The sequence below is a fragment of the Drosophila eugracilis genome, unplaced genomic scaffold, assembly GCF_018153835.1.
Source record: "Drosophila eugracilis isolate 14026-0451.02 unplaced genomic scaffold, ASM1815383v1 contig_2088, whole genome shotgun sequence".
NCBI classification, from domain to species: Eukaryota; Metazoa; Arthropoda; class Insecta; order Diptera; family Drosophilidae; genus Drosophila; species Drosophila eugracilis.
Window position 1 is genome coordinate 2,684,274 of NW_024572964.1, and position 18,718 is coordinate 2,702,991.

Genomic DNA, 18,718 nt, shown 5'->3' on the forward strand with positions numbered 1-18,718 from the left:
TTATAAATCTCTAGGTAACAGTTTTTTTTTATTTATTTTGAAAACTTTGGATCACTGTAGCAACCTTTGTTTGAAGTTACAACAATCGAAGTCGGCACATAAATACTTGGCAACGCTGAAAGGATATCAAACAAACTACCATTATTATACGAATAGTCAGTAAACTAGCACGCTTTACAGTTCTTTACTTTCAACCTTATATATTTTCATTAAAGATGTCGCTAGTCTATATCACCCATCACGATGAGAACATTGTCGGGTGTGAGCACGATTTTGAGAAGGCAGCGGGACCCAAGGAATCTATATTTGTCTACAAAAATCGTAAGGCTTTATCTTTACAAGGATCCTATATGGGTCTTTCCCTATATCTTTCATCACGTTCGACTTTCAGCTGTTGTGGAGAAGGCAGCTAAATATGCCAGAAAACTTCGCGAACGCATGAACGAAGAGGACAAGAAGTTATCGGTTATCTTGCAGAACGATGGCACTCGCATCTTGACGGAGGCCAAGAAATCTCTGCATCGCACGATGGGCTGTGCCCACACTCCGATTGATCCACCGTGCGCCTTTTTGCGTAAAAATCAGGGCGTCAAGTGGCGGCGGGAGAAAAACCACCAGTGTCCAAAGATGCCACCAATGCCCCCACTTCCCCCACCAGGAAGTGGCGGCCACAAGTCGACCATGGCGCCCAATTTCATCAAACGTAATAAGTTATGCGCAGCTCAGACAATTCCCTGTCCCCCGCCACCTCGCTATGTTGACACGCCTGCGGGAACTCGTCACAATCTATTGAATTCCGGATTGATTCCGCAATTTATCTGTCGAAAGGATTTCGGTAAGGTACCAATTTACCTGAAGAAAACCAAGAGAATGCTCGCCGACATGAACGCAGTGTGCGCCAAGGAACAGGCACGTTTACTCGAGCTGTGCCGTGGGATTAAGGGATTCACCAAGACCTCCGTAGACTTGAGTGGTCCGCCGCAAGTGCCTGGAATGCGGGTGATGGAACAGCCGGAGCGCAATGAGATCCTCGAGGGCCTTCGCTTGAGCTTGACCGACATGACCAAGCAATATCAGTCCATGTCACTGCTTATAGACAGCATTGCCAAGCGTCAGCGCAAGAGCAAGCTGGAGTCCGATCTTCGGCAAGTGGAGCAGGACATTCTGCTGATTGAGACAACGCCCATTATTTACGTATCAGAGTATTAGACATTAATTCATATTTCTTTTCGTCCTTGTGTGCCAGCATCTGGTAGCCGAGCAAGGTGTCTTTTTGGATACGCTTGCTCCGCTCTTAGAGGCGGACACACGAGAAAAACTTGGTAGTTAAGGTTGAGAATAAATTTGACGTTTATGCAGTTATCATTTCCACGGCAAAGCTACCTCGGCACACGGGGCACATTAGATTTCTGCCAGAATTAAATAGTTCTTGTAGCTTCTCTAGCTCAAAAAGTATCTGGCGCTCGCAGAGACTACAGTAGCGACGGTCCAGGCTGGGAGAAATCTGTACAGATATTAGATACTTTTTTTTATTTAATCATTATAGAGACTTACCTCCACAAATGATACATTGCACCGAAGAAGACGCTTCTCCGCGGGATCAGCTTTCACGGAAATGTCCAGCTTATTGCGCAAAGCCAGAAGATGCTTATTTATTTGGTCAATAAAAATCTTTATGGTTGTTCCCAAAATGTGTTCCTCGGTAAAGTCAATCTTCAGTTTGTTCATCTGTCGTTGGGCCTCCTCAAACATGCCCTTTGCCGCCTGTTCCTGGAATGGCGTTTTTTTACTAAGTGACCCAATAAATTGGAGTCTCAGTCTTATGTGTGTGATGAATAGCATCGCTAGCAGCAACTGCATTTCATCTTTGGTCTTTTTGATATGACAAGTAAGCTGAAGTAAACTTGAATGCAGGTGGAGAACAGTTTGAAGAACATGGAATTTAACTTGCAACTGCTGCAGTTGAGCTTCTGTGGCAGGATCAGTAAACTTAAACGAATCCAATGGACCAAAGTTCATATATTTTTGCAAATTCTCCTCCTCGAATATGTGAAGACGTAATTCAGTTAGTAAATCGGTATAGTGATTAATAGGATTATTGGACTTCAAGTGTCTGATAAGTTGAGATAGTGCATCCTGATACCCCACCTTGACCACTTGCATAACCAATTGCTGCTTTTGAGGCACTGTTTGGCTCATATATTCCTTGTTGCGGTAAAGACACACGGTCATTAGGTTCTTGTGCTTGGTGGTGCAGAGTCCCATCACCTGGAAGTCTCGAAGGACATCGAGGGCGATCGATTGCATCTGCAGGCTAATCTGGTTATTCTCGTGAATGATTTGAATCCGTTGCAAACCGCTGCCTACGGTTCCCGCAACATAGCTATTGTTGCCCAGAGTGCAGAGTCCTGTGATCTTCATACCGCCGACATAGAGCCGCGTCTCCAGCCATTCCTTCTCCCTTAATCTTAGTATGCTCCAGGTCAGCAAATGTGCCGCCTTACAGCAGGTGATGTAGAAGCAATCCTTGATAGGACATTGAGTTATTTCGGCCATTTGAAGACCCAATCGATCAGCTTTTTCCCACAAAGGCTTTGCCAAGACAAGACCCTCTGGTAAAAACTGGTAAAGATGGATTAGTCCCTTGATATCGCCAACCAGCAACAGGTCATTGAAAGCGTGTATATAGCAAATGCGACCTAAAGAGGTTTCCGTTTGTTGGTGATTCAAAAGAGTTTTCGCATCGGGGCTCATTGTGAGCAACCACAAACTTCCACTCGCAGTTCCTAGGATCAAAACGTGTTGGCCACTGGTATTTGAATCATCCGGTAACCAAGTAAACGTTGTGATCCAGGCTCGATTAATATATGCCTGATATTTCTCAAAATTTTTTATCTTGGCCACGTCGATTTCAGGCAGAAGAGTGTCCCTCAGGACGACAGCGATATTGAGTTCTTCTAGCCGACTCCAACGGTTGTACTCGGCGGGTTTGCTCATTAGACTGAAGTATCCGAAGGAGTTCAGGGAGGCCAGTAGAAGGTTTCCATTTGTGAGCAACTTGGGTGCCCTTTTGACAGCTATTAATCTTGCTGCTGGCACAGAAACGGAGCAAACTGCCGTGTATGCTGGCTCTAGGGCCAAATGTTGTGCCTCCAGGACATCACAGCTATCGTATATGCCCACCAGATCAACTCGCTTGGCCAAAACGTCAAGGGGTCTAGGTTCCACTACTTTGGGTTCCAAAACAGCTACAAAGTAGGGAAAGGGTTCGATGACTAAGAATTTGCTACTCAACTCCAAGGTGACCACTTCCGATTTGGAACCGCTTAAAGCTATAAAGTTGCCCTCCGAGTGATTGTTCACAAAATCGTGTGTTGAATCCTGTCGGACAAACCCTTTGGCTAGGAGCGGGAAATTCAGACCACCTAGCATTGAGGATATAAATCGTATATCAAATATTTAAAGGGTAACTTTTAGTTGCGACAAGATTTTTAGTTAGATTTTAGTGGATATATTACAAAAAAAAAAGATTAGATGGCAGCTATATTTACAAATATTTTGTTGGTACGAACAGGTCGAGCACAACAAACCGCGTAAACTCGACAATCACTATCACTATCTCCGTTGTATTGGTGTGCCTTTAAAGCACTCATACACTTACATTTCCCGACATCTTGGTCGCCGTCAGAAATTTCTCCCTCACTAACTTTTGTCATTTCGTAGCGCTCAGTTCACTTCAATCGAAATCCGGCAGAATGGCGAGCAAAAAATTAGGAATGGTTAGTGCACCACATACACCGTGAACTTTTACTATAGTTATTCTCTTTTAAAGGACGTCGTGAAGCAGATATGCGAGTACGCTAGTGGTACCAATGGATTTGATAGGGTCCTGAGAATGGTAAGATTATGAACAAAAAGTGCAACAAACGACGCCGATGAGGTCTCTCAAAAAAAAGAACAGCTGGCTGTCGGCAGTGATGGCATTATATAATCGAGGTGGTTATTATCGATAAGTTCGGTTTTAAAATGCCCATCTCAGTCAAGAGATCTAAATAAGTTTTAAAATTATAATGACTTCAATTGAATTCTCAGATTAAAATCACAGGAGGTGGCGATGGCCGTGCATTGGGAGAGTTTACTGTAGCCGCTGAGCACTTGAATCGGCAAGGGACTCTTCATGGCGGTCTGACGGCCACAATTGTTGATAATTGTACTTCGTACGCCTTGATTTCCAAGGGTAATTTTATTTTGATTCGCTAATTAAAAAGAATATTAAGGTTTATTAAATTCAACAGGATCCCATCCCGGGGTTACGGCAAATTTGAATGTCACCTATCTTGCTCCGGCTAATCTTGGGGATGTCCTTGAGATAGATTGTAATACTGTGCGGGCCGGTAAGAAAATGGCCTATTTGGATTGCATTCTTAGGCGCAAAACCGATGGCAAGATCATTGCCATGGGAGGCCAAGTGAAGTACATTCAATTTGACAAGGAAAAGCTAGACTTTTAAAATAATTTGCAGGCATTAGGTTGAATTAAATAACTATTTGATCTATTTTTGCTTAATTTTATTAAGATTATCCAAAGTTGTGGTCTTAATATAAAGAAATAAATTACTGCGATATTGTTATAAAATTTTTGTAAAGGAATTGAATTAAAGAAATTAAAATCCTCATCGATATTAAGCTGGATATTTTTTTAACTTCTTTTTGACTTATCGATTACGCACAGGCCTTATCGATAAGACAGCTGATTTTTGTTTTGAAATTTTGGCTGGCTATTTTGGAAAGTGTTACGTTTCTCGACACTTTCCGGTCGCTATTTGGTAGGTTTCACATTCCTTATTGTTCAATAACATAAAGTTTTTTATCATTATCTTTATCTGTATCATAGTAAGTGAAATTCCCGGAAAAGTGCACTTTAAGATACAGAAAGCAAATACTGTAATAAAAACAAAGCAACCAATTTTTTAATATAAAGCTATGATTTGTATTAAAGAGATATACCAATTCTATTGACATTTACACAGGTCATATGTGTTCATACGTAATTGAAGTACTTCAAGTACTAAGAACTACCTTTGATGTCATCGGATCCTAAAGCCGTCTCCCCTAAGCAACACCCTACAAAAAAATTTACTGTTCTCGTAAAATTATCAGTACTTGGGACTTGAGATTTAAGTGTCTGATACGACTATCTTTCTATCTGCGCAACAGTATCTAGTATTCTTTTAATTTTCCTGATCAAACCAACCCTTTTTGCAGGTTACTAGAAGCTTACAGCTTGTCTATAGAACAACATCCACCGATAAAGAATATGGGAACCCGTAAGAAAGGAGTAGAATTCGCCAAACACATCACCGAGATCATTGCCAAATCAACGGGCTTTGAAAGTCACCTAAAAAAGGTAATACGCCAACTATTTTCATGAATATCTTATCTTGATCTTCTTCCCAAACAAAGGTCAAGATTTTGGATGGCGGTGATGGAGCCTGCACTGCTGAACTAAAGATAGATCAGGATCACGTTAATCTGTACAAGTTTTTGCACGGTGGTTATATTATGACCCTTGTTGACATGATTACAACCTACGCCCTGATGTCAAAGCCCTGTCATCCCGGCGTATCGGTGGATATGAGTGTGAACTTTTTGAATGGAGCCAAACTGGGGGATGAGGTGTTGATTGAGGCCAATCTTTCTAAAGTGGGCAAGTATCTCGCCTTCATTGACTGCACCTTGAAGCACAAGAAGGACGATACGGTGATAGCCAAGGGAACTCATCTGAAGTATATCAAATACGACTAGACTGGAACGTTAGATGACAAAACAATCCCAAGGTAGCTAATACTTTGATGGGTTATTAATGTGCTTTATTTTATTACATGTGTAGCAGTACATTGTTAGTTAATTGTCAATTAAACATGCTCATTGCGCAATTGCCGGTGTGTTTGTTTTTTTGTTTCGATTAGAGTGAGTGGCTACTACGGATAAAGGTGTACATCGATATGCGTAATTCTTTGGCTGGGCCCTCACTTGACCAGCGGGCAGTGGGGGCAGCAGGCCTCCGGAGGCGTCAGTGGATCCACACCCGGCGGACAGCTGACTTCGCCACATCGCTCCCTTAGGCAGTTCACTTGTCCGTGGAAACAATTGCACTTGGTGCAGACATCCGGAGACCACACCTCATTGTTCAGTCGCGTGGTGCCCTTGTCGTCGACGCAGTGGCTTCTCTTCGGCTTGGACACCACCTGAGCTGGGGCCGCTGCCAGCTGCACCACCTGAGCCACCGGTTCGGAGTCAGCGGAATTGCAGGAGTCCTCCAGTTTACGTAGCTTCTTGTGCAACTTCTTTAGTTCCTTCTGGAAGCTGCCAATCAGCTCCTCCAGCCCACTGACCCTTTCTTCGTTGACATCGTAGAGGGATTCCAAAGGACTATCATAGCTTTCGGCGGTGGCCACCGGCTTGTCCTCCATATGGAGATCTCTCTTCTGTCTGCTACTCCTCTTGGTGTAGGTCTGAGGCACGTAGGAATCGAAGATTGCTGGTGGATTGTTGCACCTGCCGCATTCCTGCCACAGATAAAGATTGATGCCAGCTATATCCTCGCACTTCTTGTAGCCACCCTGATGTTTGGCCAAAATGAACACATTCTCGGTGACCTGGTCGAAGTTATCTCCCACATCGCAGAGCACTCGGCCAAAGTTGGACTGCTTAATTTGGGTTAATTGTTCGGGTGAGAAGACACCAGGATTCTCGTAGTACAAACGATCGCCATCTCGCAGGCGTTTGAATTGTTCGACCAGCAGACACTGGAATAGCGGACCGACCTTGCCGCCTTCCACTTGATCCTCTAGGATGCCACCCAACCAAACATCAACGTTATCCGGATGTCCATACAGTTCCTTCATCTTCTGCCGTATCTCCGCATTGCTTATCTCGCCAGCTAGATCTTCGAAATCTTGGGCCACTGTTAGATTGCACATCTTACGATAGACATTGTATCCAGGCATTCCGTGATCTCTTCCCCTCTGGATGTTGATAGCAGCCAAATCTAGAGCCACGGCATGAGCAGTTTGGAAGAGCTTCTCAGTTAGCTCAGTGTTAAGGTTCTGATCAGGAGTCTTGAGCTTGGCAGGCACGGCCAGGAAGCCTCTCATCAGGGGATCCACACCACCCTCGTAGGCCAAACGCCAGGGAGCGAAAAAGGCTTTGTGGAGGAGCAGGTGACCTTGTGGTATCGGTTGGAAGGTCTCATTCAAACGGTGGAGAATGGGGTTTATGATGGTGTGTCCAAATCGCAGGGCAGCCGTGGCAAACTCATTGGCAATGCTGGGATTAATTTGAGGATTGTAACCTTTGTACTCGCCCATCATCTTCATGCCACTTTCGCCAATGATCAGAGGTAACCACTGCTTGAAGGTGATGTGCTGCATCTGGGCACCCACTATCTTTCGGGATTCCTGGTACAAAGTATCACCATCCCAATGGGAATTGATTTCCTTCAGTTTCCTGGCTATCCTGTTGTGCTCTCTCATCCAAATTGTGTGCATGGCCAAGAGACCCACTTGCTCATTCACACGGATGTCGCCCGAAACAAAGCAACTCATGGTGTTCTCATCAAGGTTCCTACGGCAATCCATGCCATCCTGAGGAGCAGCAAAGGGCAGCATGTCCTTCTGCCGTGGGAAATGGACGCCCACTCGAAGTAATCCTTCTTGGGCAGTCAGGTTCCTCAGCTCCTGGGCAAATGGAGTACTGTAGCCATAAACCTGCGAGGCATCTATGTACGAGGTGAGTTGGTTGATCTGTTCGCGATGTTGAACACTGTCGAAGAAGAGGGATGTCATGCCGGATCCACAAATGGCACTGGATCGCACCACATCAATGCAACGACGATTGCGAACACGTGGATCATTCGGCGGCACTTCGATGGGGTAACATGGTGGGGCCATCTCGCAGCTCTTCTTGCAATCGATGCCATCCCAGCTCTCTGAACTCACGGATGGTATAGCATGATCCAGATCGTGATCCAAGAACTGACCCCACTGCATCACCATGTGGGTGATCCTGGCATCAGGTGTTATCTCCTTTGTTGCCACAATGGAAGTGGATACCAATCTGGCACTGGGCTTGGCATGACCCGAATACAACATTCCCTTTGTCCATCCCACAGGCATACTAAAACCATTCTCATAGATTGGTGGCGCCAATCTGCGGAAGGCAGTAAGTGAAGCTCCCCACGTGGGATGTTGCAGGTTATTACAGGTGCCATCAATACTCCTGTATCTCGAGTGGAAGCACATATCCGTACAGTTGGGCATCTCACGGTGCTCCATGCAACCTGATAGTTCTGCCACTAGATGCAAATGCTCTCTGGAAAGCAGATCCCTGAACTCGTACTCGTCGCTCTTCATGGTAAGATTATCTCCCTCCTGTACATGTTTTCGGATATTAACTAGTGTCCTCTCGTAGATCTCTGCTGCACGTGCCAACTGCCTAGCCTCGCCGGTGGGAAAACGGAAAACACGCAGAAGCTCACCGTAGTTGGGAGGTGCCTTATCGGACCGGTTGGAGAAGAGCATGTCCAAGGTGTTGTTAATGGCCAAATCGATTTCCTTGGCTGCCTCAGCAAAGGCAATGCGCACATAACGATCTCCAGGAGCCAGGTCCACGTTGTTTCTAATGAGAGAAGAAAAATAGAGGGTTATGATGGTATATAGAAATTTATGATCACCATTCTGAGCTTTGATGACCCGGAATAATATGCTATGGTGAAACTGATCTGTAGGTCCTTCCTTAAAAACTGCATTACTCTATCAGATTCGGTTTTAATATTTGATTAATCTTTATTAAATGCCTGAAGCTAAAAGTTGACACCCCCATAAAGAACACAAAGCGCTGAAACAATCAAGATATCTTAGGGAATTTGCACATTTTAATTACCATAATGCCAGTGCCAGGAGTCGCCCGAATGGCTGCGTTGTCTAATAAAAATGCCAGCCAGTCTATTTCCCCTTTCTGCGCCTGTCTTTCCTACGAAATTATGCTGCATTCTTTTTTACACAAAAAAGAAATATATAAAAAATCCGCGCTTTGCTCTTTGCTTTCCAACTCTGAATGGGGGAGGAGGTTGGGTTGGGAGTGGTAGTGGGCCAGCATTAACAACAATTCATGCCTTGCATTCTGCTGCCAAGGAATGCTCCTTTAGGAAACTTTCGCCTGTGTAAACTTTGGCATTGTGCGGCGGAGGCGACGTTGTAAGTAATAACTTAACGACCATAATACACCCTGTTGCACCAGAAGTCTGGCACTATCAGTTGCCACTGGTTCTGGTCGTCGTGGCGCTGGTCCTCTGCTGGTCCTGTGGCAGTGGATATTTTGCGGAGCCAGGGACTACATATTTCCACGCTGCCATTCTGTGGCTGCCCTTTTGCCTTGTCGTCCTTTTTTTGGGGCGACACGACGGGGCGTCCGTTGTTTTACAGTTGACAATTGCCCACGGTATTTTGGACATTGATAATTTTGTGAAAAGTTTTGGGAATCACTCTTACAATTATTTCAGCAGATAATGGTTTTTGGGAGTGTCTCAAAAAGCAACACAAGAAAAGTGTTTAAAAGTAAGGAAGTCAAGGCTAAAATTATCATAGAATACTTATAGAACATTTTCTACTTTATTTGTGAATAAAGTTATAGATTGAATTATTTATCCATAATCCTTTAAAATAGTAGTTTAGTCGTCATACTAGCGACTATTCTTAAACTTAAGCTCAATAACGAAGAACATGTGTTCAGATTTGTTGTGCTACAAATTTGCATTTTTATAATATTTTAAAATTTATTCAAAATATATCCCTTTTATCGTAAGGGTATCACTGCTGTCAGCACTTGCCGTTGCCTAATTTGGTGTAAAGTTTTTTTGTTGGTCCTGGCTTCCGTCTCACTCACCCATTGCCACATGCTGCGGCGTACGGCAATGTATTTCCGTGGTTAGCCTTTTTGCCAGCAGCAGGATCAGAGGAGCAGTAGCTCCATAAGGAGCGGCAGCAACAACAGGAATGGCAGTAACAGGATAAGCTTTTGTTTTACGCCCAGCATTACCCACAACTTAGGCGGATTTCTGTGTGCTCGGCTGCTCCTGCTCCTGCTCCTGCTTCTGTCTTTGCTTGCTGTTTTCGTATATTTTTGTTGCACTGGTTTCGTCGAGGTCTTTCAGCGGTTTTCACCCGCTCTTTATAGGGGTAGGGAAGTAAGGAGTGGGAGAACCAGATCCTTGCGACTCCTGCCTTCTTCCAACATAGTTTTTCACTTTTGACGCTTCGTTCTCACACCCTTTTTGGATTTTTTCTTTATAATTCTCTGCCCCGCTGCTTTGCTGCGGTCTGGCGACTGGGTTTTCCCGGCGTAATGAGTAAAGTTTCTAATGCTGCCGGCGAAGAACTGTAAGCCGATTCAGCTTCCATCGTTCCTGGCACTAAATGCTCCGCCCGTATACCCCACACACATGGAAATCCCCCAGATTTCCACATTATCCACCCGCTTTTCCCGGCCATAGTGCTGCTGCTGCTGCATTATGCATCAGGAAAATGGCTGTGTAAGCAGAAAGTAAGCCGCCACGGCGGTTCTTTTGTGGGCCATCATTGGTCTCCGTTCGCCAGTCGGTGGTTAATGGCCAAGTCCGTATTCCCAGCTACTTTTTTGCCGCCTCAAATTGATTTACGGCCTGTGGCGGACGGATATGCAAGGACCATTTGCTCGATAAATTCACATCGTGTCGCTTTTTTCGGAACAAACAATTTGAAAACTTCTAAGGCCGCAAAAGGAGAGTAGAACTTGAGGTACAAGATGGGTACAAGTTCTAGTTTCCATGCACTTTAAGAAATATCTATCTCTGAACTGAATGTTTGAGCAATGCGTTCTTCAAAACTAGAATTGCTAATTCAAAAACTAATCAATAACAAATTCAGTTACTTTCTTATTTGTTAGTTAGCTTTATCTTACCTGACCAATATTGATGGATGATGATTTAATTAAAATAACTTCTACTAACTCAAATTCATTTCATTTTGTTTTTTGATCATGCTCATTCTAATCTTTTTAGTTTTCTCTCTCCGAATTTATTATCTTAATAACTAGATTTTATTCAGTGTGTAGCATTTCTATTTCTTGTTGCAGATAGCAACTTGTCAACTCAATTTCAATTTGGGCAATTTGGATAACTTGTGCGGTTGCCTCAGTGAGGAATTTTCACTGCCTGTGTCTTTCGCCATTTTCCCCGTTCGGCTGCATGTAAGGGTGAGTGTGGCACGTAGCTTTTCCGGGCTTAGCACGTTTTTCAGTTTGGCAACTGGCAACAGAAAGCTGGTAACTAAAAACTGGCAACTCGCAACTACCAACTAGGAACGGTGCGGCGACAACTTTTGTGCTTTCCTCGCCGCCTTTTGATGTTCTTGGTGCATATTTTATTTGCAGTTTAGCTGACAACACAGTGGAGTCCAGTGCCTTGGCAACTGGAGAGGATTAGCAAGTTTGTGCAGCTGTTAACTGCTTTTGATAACAGCCAGTCGCAGTTTGATGTTTATCCTCGTACTCCTCTGGATTTCCCATGAATTTCAGCAGAGTTTTCTTTGATTTTCCGACCACTGTGCAGCAGTTTAGCTAGCAGCTTTATTTTATGGTTTTATGTTCTTTTCATAGTTTTGCGGGAGTGGTTTCCAAGCAATTTAGTTCAGTGGAGCTCGGCAAGGATTACAAAATCATTTGGGGCATGCAGACTCCCAATCTACCAGCAACAATTGTAACACATTTTGGTTAGATTTTAAAACAAACTTTATAGGATTATTCATGGATTACCATATAGTTGGGATTAAGACCGATGAGTATGTAAGAACTATCCATATTTGCAGATTTAATATTTTAATTCAATGGAATTTTGATAGAAATTTAAACCCATATCCCACACATTTTTCATCATCATCCACAGCATCGTTAAGTTAATGTTCAGTTTTTCTGCGGCTCAACTATTTTTCAATTAATTAAGCAACTTTACCGCGCACTTAAACGCATTTTAAGTGCGTCCTCTGCCGGCAGAGGCCTTTTCTTGCCAGTTTTCCCCAGTTCTTTCGCCTTTGAGCAAAAGTTTTCCCTTTGATTTTAATGGAGTTTTATGCAATCCGCCCTTCACGCCGCCGACAGCGCAATTAAAGTTGCGGTCGGTGCTCAAAGTTGAGCTATTTGATTTTGATTCGGAATCTTCCGTTTGCTCACCTGATGGTAACCAGTGCGGATGCGGAAACCCTGCCAAACTGATTCTTTAGCTGGCACTCGTACCGCCCGCCGTCGGGGATGGTCACATTCTTGACGAAGAGACTGCCGGCGCCGCTTATTTGATATTTCTCTGTCAGCTGCACATTGGGATCAATGAGCCGGCCATCGTGGCGCCACGAAATCTAAAGATGTGCAGGGGAAAAAATAAGAATGGATTTATTTATATTGTTAATATTATTATAGGTTTGATGTTTCCTCGTTAAATATAAAGTTTATTTTTTAATCTTTAGAGTATGGATATGTCTGGTGATGATACCCAAAACCCAACTTAAGGGTTATTTTTTCCGGTGGCCGGGCGGAAAATGAGACCAAAGGGAAACGTCAACAAGTGGCGGGCAAATAAAAAAGTTTCCGATTCCGTGGCCAATCCGGGTAAGTAAGTTTACCTGCAGTCCGTCCTCCGGCTGGTCGGCCTGGCAGGGCAGCTCGATGGTAGTGCCTGTAATGGCCGCCAAATTGCTCGGCTCGATGGCGAGATGCGGCGGAGATTGGGACCGTTCCACATTAATGGTGGCCTCGACGCTCGTCTCTCCGTTTTCATTTCGCGCAATGCAGCGATAGACACCTGGTGAAGGGAGAGGGGATAGACAGAGAGAGAGACAGGATTCACAGGATAATGTCCAAGGTATCGAATGAAATGAAATGTAAACCATTTTGGCAATCACTTTCCCTACTTACCGGCATGCTCCTGGCGGGCAGCACTCACCACCAGTTCTGTGTTCTCATTCTCCAACAGCAAATCGGGTGTATCTCCCGCAAGGGGGACTCCATTGAACTGCCAGTCGATAGTGGGCAGTGGATTGCCATCGGCATCGCACTCCAGCACAAAGGCCTTGCCCAGTTTGATTGTTTGGCTTTGCGGTGCCGTTAAAATTTCGGGTAATTCTGCAAGAGTGGCAAGCGGTGCAACGGGGCGGATGAGTGATTTTCGAGCAATTTTACTGCTCCAAATGGCAGCAACAAGCGACTAAAGCGAGGCCTGTGCTCTGGGTTCGGTTTCTATGAGTCTTTTGTTGGCGCAGCAACACCAAAAACCCACCAATCCCCACCGCCAACGCTCGCCTTTTGACCCGCTTAAAGCGATACGCCGTGGAAATTAGTTTTCAAAAGCGTATTTCATGAAAACTTTTAAAGTTAGTTTGGAAATAAAACGTGGTAAGTACATTTCTGATACCTAAACTAAATTTAGGGTACACATTTTCTAAATATTATATGCCTATGAAAAAATAACTTAACTATTAATACTTTATTTATATTAATTAAATTTTTTTAAAATTGTAAATTTTCTTTCATACCAACTTTCCACTTATTCCCTTTTAAAGCCCACTGTGCTTCGGTCCTGGACCCTGGGGCGTATGCGTAATATGAAATATAAAATTCCCGCTGCATACTTTTCAGCGTGGCCACCATATTTATTTATATTTATATGCGAGTGTTTGTGTTTGTCCTAGTGTTTGGCCGTGTCTGTTTATGCGTCGTTCGCCGGGTTAATTATGCTGACCAAGCGCCATGCCTGACTGCTTAAACAGTTCATTCCCGAGGTCCCCTTGATCCCTTGATCCCCTAATCCTCATTCCTCATTCAACATTTTTCAAACCGCAGCGCACAATTTGTGCGTGCCCGCGCCGCACATAATAGTTTATAATTTTTGCACTTAATTCTGCAAAATAATGCATAAATTTCGCACTTCATTTTGTGCCGACAACCACAAATTATAATGAGCCATTGTGCGGCATCAAGGCGGTGGATGCACTTTTGGCCGCCAGAGTTTCCCATTTCCCTGAGGCTTTAATAAATATACATTTCACTCCCCAATGGCCATTTCTATTGCGCCATAAAGTACAGTCACGTACAAACGCTCGAAATACGGCAATAACGAATGGAAAAACATAAAGAGCTCAAGTGCCAACTTGTTTCGGGGTTAACCTCCTGCCGGGATGCACTTCTTCGGTTATTTAATGAGCAAGAAGCTACGAGGCGAAAGAGCTTAATGTGCGCCAATCAAACCCAGAGCAATTTATTTACTATTGCATAAAGTCATTGCACTGGTAAAAAACAAGTTAAACTTATGAAATTTAAATAAAATAATAATTTTGAGAAGTGTTTTGATTTTCCATAAAACTCGTATGGTATTTGTTTTATATTATTTCCTATAAAGAAAGAAAGTAAAAGCAACTTAGTTTTCTAAAAAAATTGCTTAAATTTCTTTAGTAAATCAGCAATTTTGTCGAGTGCAAAAATTCAAACTTTTGTGATTTGATTTGTCTACATAAAGTTCCATCCAATCACCAACACCACCTGCTGTCAAAGTTGTCGCAATATTTCTATAGAGGAGTGGGGTTTTCCCGCTGGCCAAACTCCTCTGCAAAGTCCCAATGCTCCAATATCAGTGGAGTTGGCATGGCCAGTATCCTGGTCAGTCTCGATGCCAGTCCCCATCCACCGAATTGCTGCCATTTCCCATTTCCCATTCCCAGACGAAAACAAATTAAATCGACTGCAAATTGTGTAAAGCGCGACAGTTGTGACTCTTATTCCGAGTGCAACTGGGTGCCTGTCACAGGACGAGGGAGTGTGGCCAGAGAAGAGGACTATATGCACTGCTCCAGGATTTTTTCAGAGATGGGTAGTCAGTGGGTACATCTTTTTACCTTATATGTGCAATATTAAAATGCACATTATTATGATGTATGCAGGTTTCGTGTTCATATAAGCTAGTTTAATATAGCAAAGGTTCCTGAATACCTAGGCACTTCCCCAAATTTAAACAGCATTTCTCTACCTGTAGTCTGGCTAAAATATATCCCACTTAAATCCGAGCATCCCTGACATTTACTCACCCTTCAGCTCGATGCGGGCGGTGGCCTGGACGCTGCCCAAAGAATTGCGAGCCTCGCAGCGATACGTGCCGGCCGAGAGTTGGGTGGGCTGGACCAGGATGAGGCTGCCATTGGCCTGGAGTTGGAGGCTGGGAGTGGACTGCAAGAGTTGCCGGCCATTGACGAACCATTGTATGTCCGGCTGTGGCCAGCCGGAGGCGGCGCAATCGAGGAGCACGTGTCCGGATCCATGGAGGGCCACAATTTGGTCGTGCGGCTGGTGGGTGAAGTGCGGTGGCGATGGCGATAGCGACGATGCTTGTGTGGATGTTCTGGCATCCGCCCACACCTGATTGCTGCGGGCATCCAGGGGTGAATCGAGTGGGTGGTTACCGCCATTAACTACCAGGCGTACAGGCTGGGAACGGAGTTCGTCCATTTCGTTGCGAGCCACGCACTGGTAGATGCCCATGTCGCTGGGGTCCACACTACGGATGAGCAGGCTGCCGCTGGGTAGGATCTCGGCCCGCGACTGCTCCTCGCCACCACCCACCTCCTGGGTGTTGTGCATCCACGTGATCTGGGGCCGGGGTAGGCCAGTGACCTCACAGCTAAGCTCCACCTGCTCCCCGGCGACGGTCTGGGCGTCTTGGGGTGCCACCAGAAACTGCGGCTTGGCTGCAAGTAATGCCACCCAGAGTGGCCATCAATTCGGATTCGGTATTAAAATGCATCTGTGGCGCATATCAGAAATCGTGCCTTCAATCGTGAAAGGCTTTTAAGGAAATTTCTTTCAAGCGAATTTTAAGGAACTTTTATTTATAAATAAAGTTGGCTTGGATTTCAGCAACTTTTTATTAAGAAAACTTATTAGGAAAAATAACTTTCTTGGCAAATTACCTCATTATAGTTTTTAGGATATATGAAAATTGGTATGCTTACCGCACTTGAAGTGTTGTTCTCCCAGGCTGTCAAACTCTTTATGTTGCAGCAGTTGAGGAGCAGCGCAGAAGAGTGTGATGGACACTATTTTGCGCTGGACGTCCAGGTGCCAGCGGCGCCAGAGCGAATAGACTCCACAGTTGCAGTCGATGGCATTGCCGTCCAGTCGCAGGCGCTTCAAGTTGGTTAGCCGATTAAATCCATTCACCGGCAGTTGGGTCAGCTTGTTGTTGAACATGGTCCTGGACCGAGGATACAGAACAGTCCAAAAAGTTAGTGACAGTTCCCTCACAAAAAAAATGTGGAATCATCATCGACTTACAGGCGGTTCAGACGCGGCAAGTAGTCAAAGAGCCCGGCGGGCAGCTGCCAAATGTCATTGTTCTCCAGGAAACTGAAAGCGAAGAAGGACGGTGATGGGGGTAAGGCGATTGCTCGGGGGGATCCTTAATTAAGGCGGGTTCACTTACATCGCCTCCAGGCGTGGCATTTGGTGGAAGATGGCCGCCGGTAAGCGGCTTAGTTGATTATTGTTCAGATAGAGGAACCTCAGCGAAAAGAGTCCATTGAGAGCCCCATCCTGCAGGTAAGCCAGGTCGTTGTCATTCAGGAAGAGCGTCGTCAGCTGGCCGAGACCACTGAACGCGTTGGCCGGCAGCTCCTCGATGTGATTGAAACGCAAATCTCTGCAAAAATGTTCCGGGAACACAAGCGTAGACAGCGTGAGTGGATGGAGTGGACAAAGAGGTAGAATGTGATTCCCAGATTGCAGATAGCAAAACGTTTATCTGATGGATGGATGGATGCGAGTTGGGTAAAGCGTAAACGAGGAGGTGGGCTTACTACACTGAGGGAAAAAGTATCATCCGGATTTGGTATTCAATTTGAATGAAAAGTGATTGATGTATGGCAGCAGTGCAAGGCTGGCAAAGAAAAAGGAAAGGGACACTAATTCTTCTTTCTAGGTAAGTTTCCCATTGAAGTGGAACGTCGATACTCGTAGGAGAACATATTTTTTCAAAGTGCTTCGAAACCAAAAGACTTGCAGTTGAGGGTAAATCAATTTTTGGTTCTCTCAAATTGCTGCAAGTTGCCAATGCCAATTCTCGTTATGCGGTCTGCGCGGCTCCTTCTTCCCTCTCATTCCCACACTGCGTGGGTGTTAAATGGGTGTTGGGTGGTTTATTTTTTGGGGGTGTCAGGTGGTTCTTTTGGGATGTGGCTGTTATGCAGTATTGTCATATGCAATTAGTGCAAGAAATTCCGTTTGAAGAAGTAAAAGCCTGCCAGCCTTGGCTCGCAACCCACCAGTTTTAAGCGAAATCCAATTATTTACACCGAGCTAAGCACCAAACTTAAATAGTATATAGTATATGTGTATGCCCCACTGGAGGAGCCGCAGTTTATCCGGCTCTTAGAACGCTTGATAAACCGTTCTAACGACATCCGCTTGATATGGCGGTGCTGCAGCACACAAACACAACAAACAACAACATACTCGTTTACACAAACATTTTGCACACATTAAAAATTAATTACAAAAAGTTGATGCTCGCATAGTTTATGCCCCTGCCCGGCGACAAAGCAGCCAAGCGATAAGCCGGCAACCCCGGCAACCCCGGCAACCAACTCGTATTCCTATACCACTACCATATATACCATATAGTGGAGAGTTGGGAACCTAAGCCACGGATTGAGGTCTCTTCGCATATGCCAAGCTCACGGGCTGCCATTAGCAACAGTTCACTTAAAGAAACTATGATACGTTGTGATTGGAAAAGGATTTGGTCCTTTCTTTGTTAAATCTAAAAAAAATTATTTTTATGATTTCATAGAAGTGCTTCTTGTAGAAGTTTTTAGTATTTTTCCAAAAGGATTACTTTTTTAATTCTTAAAAACATATTAGAGTTTATATTTATATTTTTTAAAGAATTTACCCCAGTGTAGGATCTCCTAAAGCATGGCTCTAGGATTGCAGCGGGTTAAGGATGTAGCAGCAACAGCGGTTAAAAAAGTTTCTAATCAACTCATGAACTTTGTTGCTGTTGCTTTTGGCCGGGCTTAGCTGCTTGCTGCTTACTACTAGCTGGTTGCAAATTCAATGCGGCAGCGAAAAAGTTTCTTGGCCAAAGTGAAAATTATACCGAAAATTCAGCTGGTGCCTGCCTGCTGGCAACATCGTTTACCGCTGCCTGATGTTGCAGCTGCTGTCTTTGTTGGCGCAATAATTATGACCCTGTTCGTTTTTTTTTTGTGTTTTGCTTTTCTGTTTTTTTATTTCTAAACCCTTTTTGCAATGCTTTTGGCCAGAAGCCACTGCAATTGGAGCTGGGGCTAAAGTTGTCTAAACAGAAATTATGTTTTGTGGCCACTGTAAACATGCAACGCACAAAGTGCAACCAAACTAACTAACTACCAACAGCAACTAACGGCAGCGGCAACAGCAACAGCAACAACCTGCTACCCTAATTGGTGTCAGCATTTCGCCATGTATGTGTTGGTGTCTGTGTGTGTTGGCCAAGTGCAATTGTGTCTGTTTGTGTGTCTGTGCTCAAATTGCAACTAAAGGCGAGGATGCAACACACACAGTAAAAAAGGCAAAACCTCGCACACAGGACAACAAAAAAGGCAACA

General features: G+C 44.4%; 5 protein-coding genes across 8 annotated transcripts in view; 3 read left to right on the forward strand and 2 right to left on the reverse strand.

Annotated features, from left to right (window-relative positions):
- Positions 1-50: 50 nt before the first annotated feature.
- On the forward strand, positions 51-1,362 carry LOC108107837 (enkurin). Its single transcript, XM_017215590.1, has 3 exons — positions 51-155; positions 216-321; positions 392-1,362. The coding sequence occupies exons 2-3, from the start codon at positions 216-218 to the stop codon at positions 1,207-1,209; spliced, it is 924 nt and encodes a 307-aa protein (XP_017071079.1). The 5' UTR covers positions 51-155; the 3' UTR covers positions 1,210-1,362.
- Positions 1,327-3,772, reverse strand: LOC108107836. The gene is made up of 3 exons (XM_017215589.1): positions 3,662-3,772; positions 1,555-3,425; positions 1,327-1,504 (listed from the first exon to the last, which is right to left on the reverse strand). Exons 1-3 carry the CDS (start codon positions 3,714-3,716, stop codon positions 1,352-1,354), a joined length of 2,079 nt encoding a protein of 692 aa, XP_017071078.1. The 5' UTR covers positions 3,717-3,772; the 3' UTR covers positions 1,327-1,351.
- On the forward strand, positions 3,689-4,635 carry LOC108107838 (acyl-coenzyme A thioesterase 13). The gene is made up of 4 exons (XM_017215591.1): positions 3,689-3,779; positions 3,833-3,898; positions 4,093-4,237; positions 4,296-4,635. The coding sequence occupies exons 1-4, from the start codon at positions 3,756-3,758 to the stop codon at positions 4,508-4,510; spliced, it is 450 nt and encodes a 149-aa protein (XP_017071080.1). The 5' UTR covers positions 3,689-3,755; the 3' UTR covers positions 4,511-4,635.
- Positions 4,636-4,721: 86 nt separating this feature from the next.
- On the forward strand, positions 4,722-5,935 carry LOC108107840 (acyl-coenzyme A thioesterase 13). 2 transcript variants are annotated; one of them, XM_017215592.1, is made up of 3 exons: positions 4,722-4,825; positions 5,265-5,406; positions 5,463-5,935. In XM_017215592.1, exons 2-3 carry the CDS (start codon positions 5,317-5,319, stop codon positions 5,802-5,804), a joined length of 432 nt encoding a protein of 143 aa, XP_017071081.1. In that variant the 5' UTR covers positions 4,722-4,825; positions 5,265-5,316; the 3' UTR covers positions 5,805-5,935. The 2 variants fall into 2 exon arrangements, with proteins under 2 accessions (XP_017071081.1, XP_017071082.1); XM_017215593.1 differs by having other exon boundaries at positions 4,743-4,825; positions 5,030-5,406.
- LOC108107834 (peroxidasin) overlaps positions 5,853-18,718 on the reverse strand; it is a 29,113-nt gene continuing 16,247 nt past the window's right edge. For all 3 annotated transcript variants that reach the window (XM_041818026.1, XM_041818025.1, XM_017215587.2), the window contains exons 3-10: positions 16,555-16,770; positions 16,407-16,478; positions 16,085-16,326; positions 15,164-15,820; positions 13,002-13,208; positions 12,710-12,888; positions 12,264-12,445; positions 5,853-8,678 (exon numbers count right to left, since the gene is read on the reverse strand). In XM_041818026.1, coding sequence (XP_041673960.1) covers positions 6,029-8,678; positions 12,264-12,445; positions 12,710-12,888; positions 13,002-13,208; positions 15,164-15,820; positions 16,085-16,326; positions 16,407-16,478; positions 16,555-16,770 — 4,405 coding nt within the window. In that variant the 3' untranslated portion in view covers positions 5,853-6,028. The remainder of the gene's footprint in view (positions 8,679-12,263; positions 12,446-12,709; positions 12,889-13,001; positions 13,209-15,163; positions 15,821-16,084; positions 16,327-16,406; positions 16,479-16,554; positions 16,771-18,718) is intronic.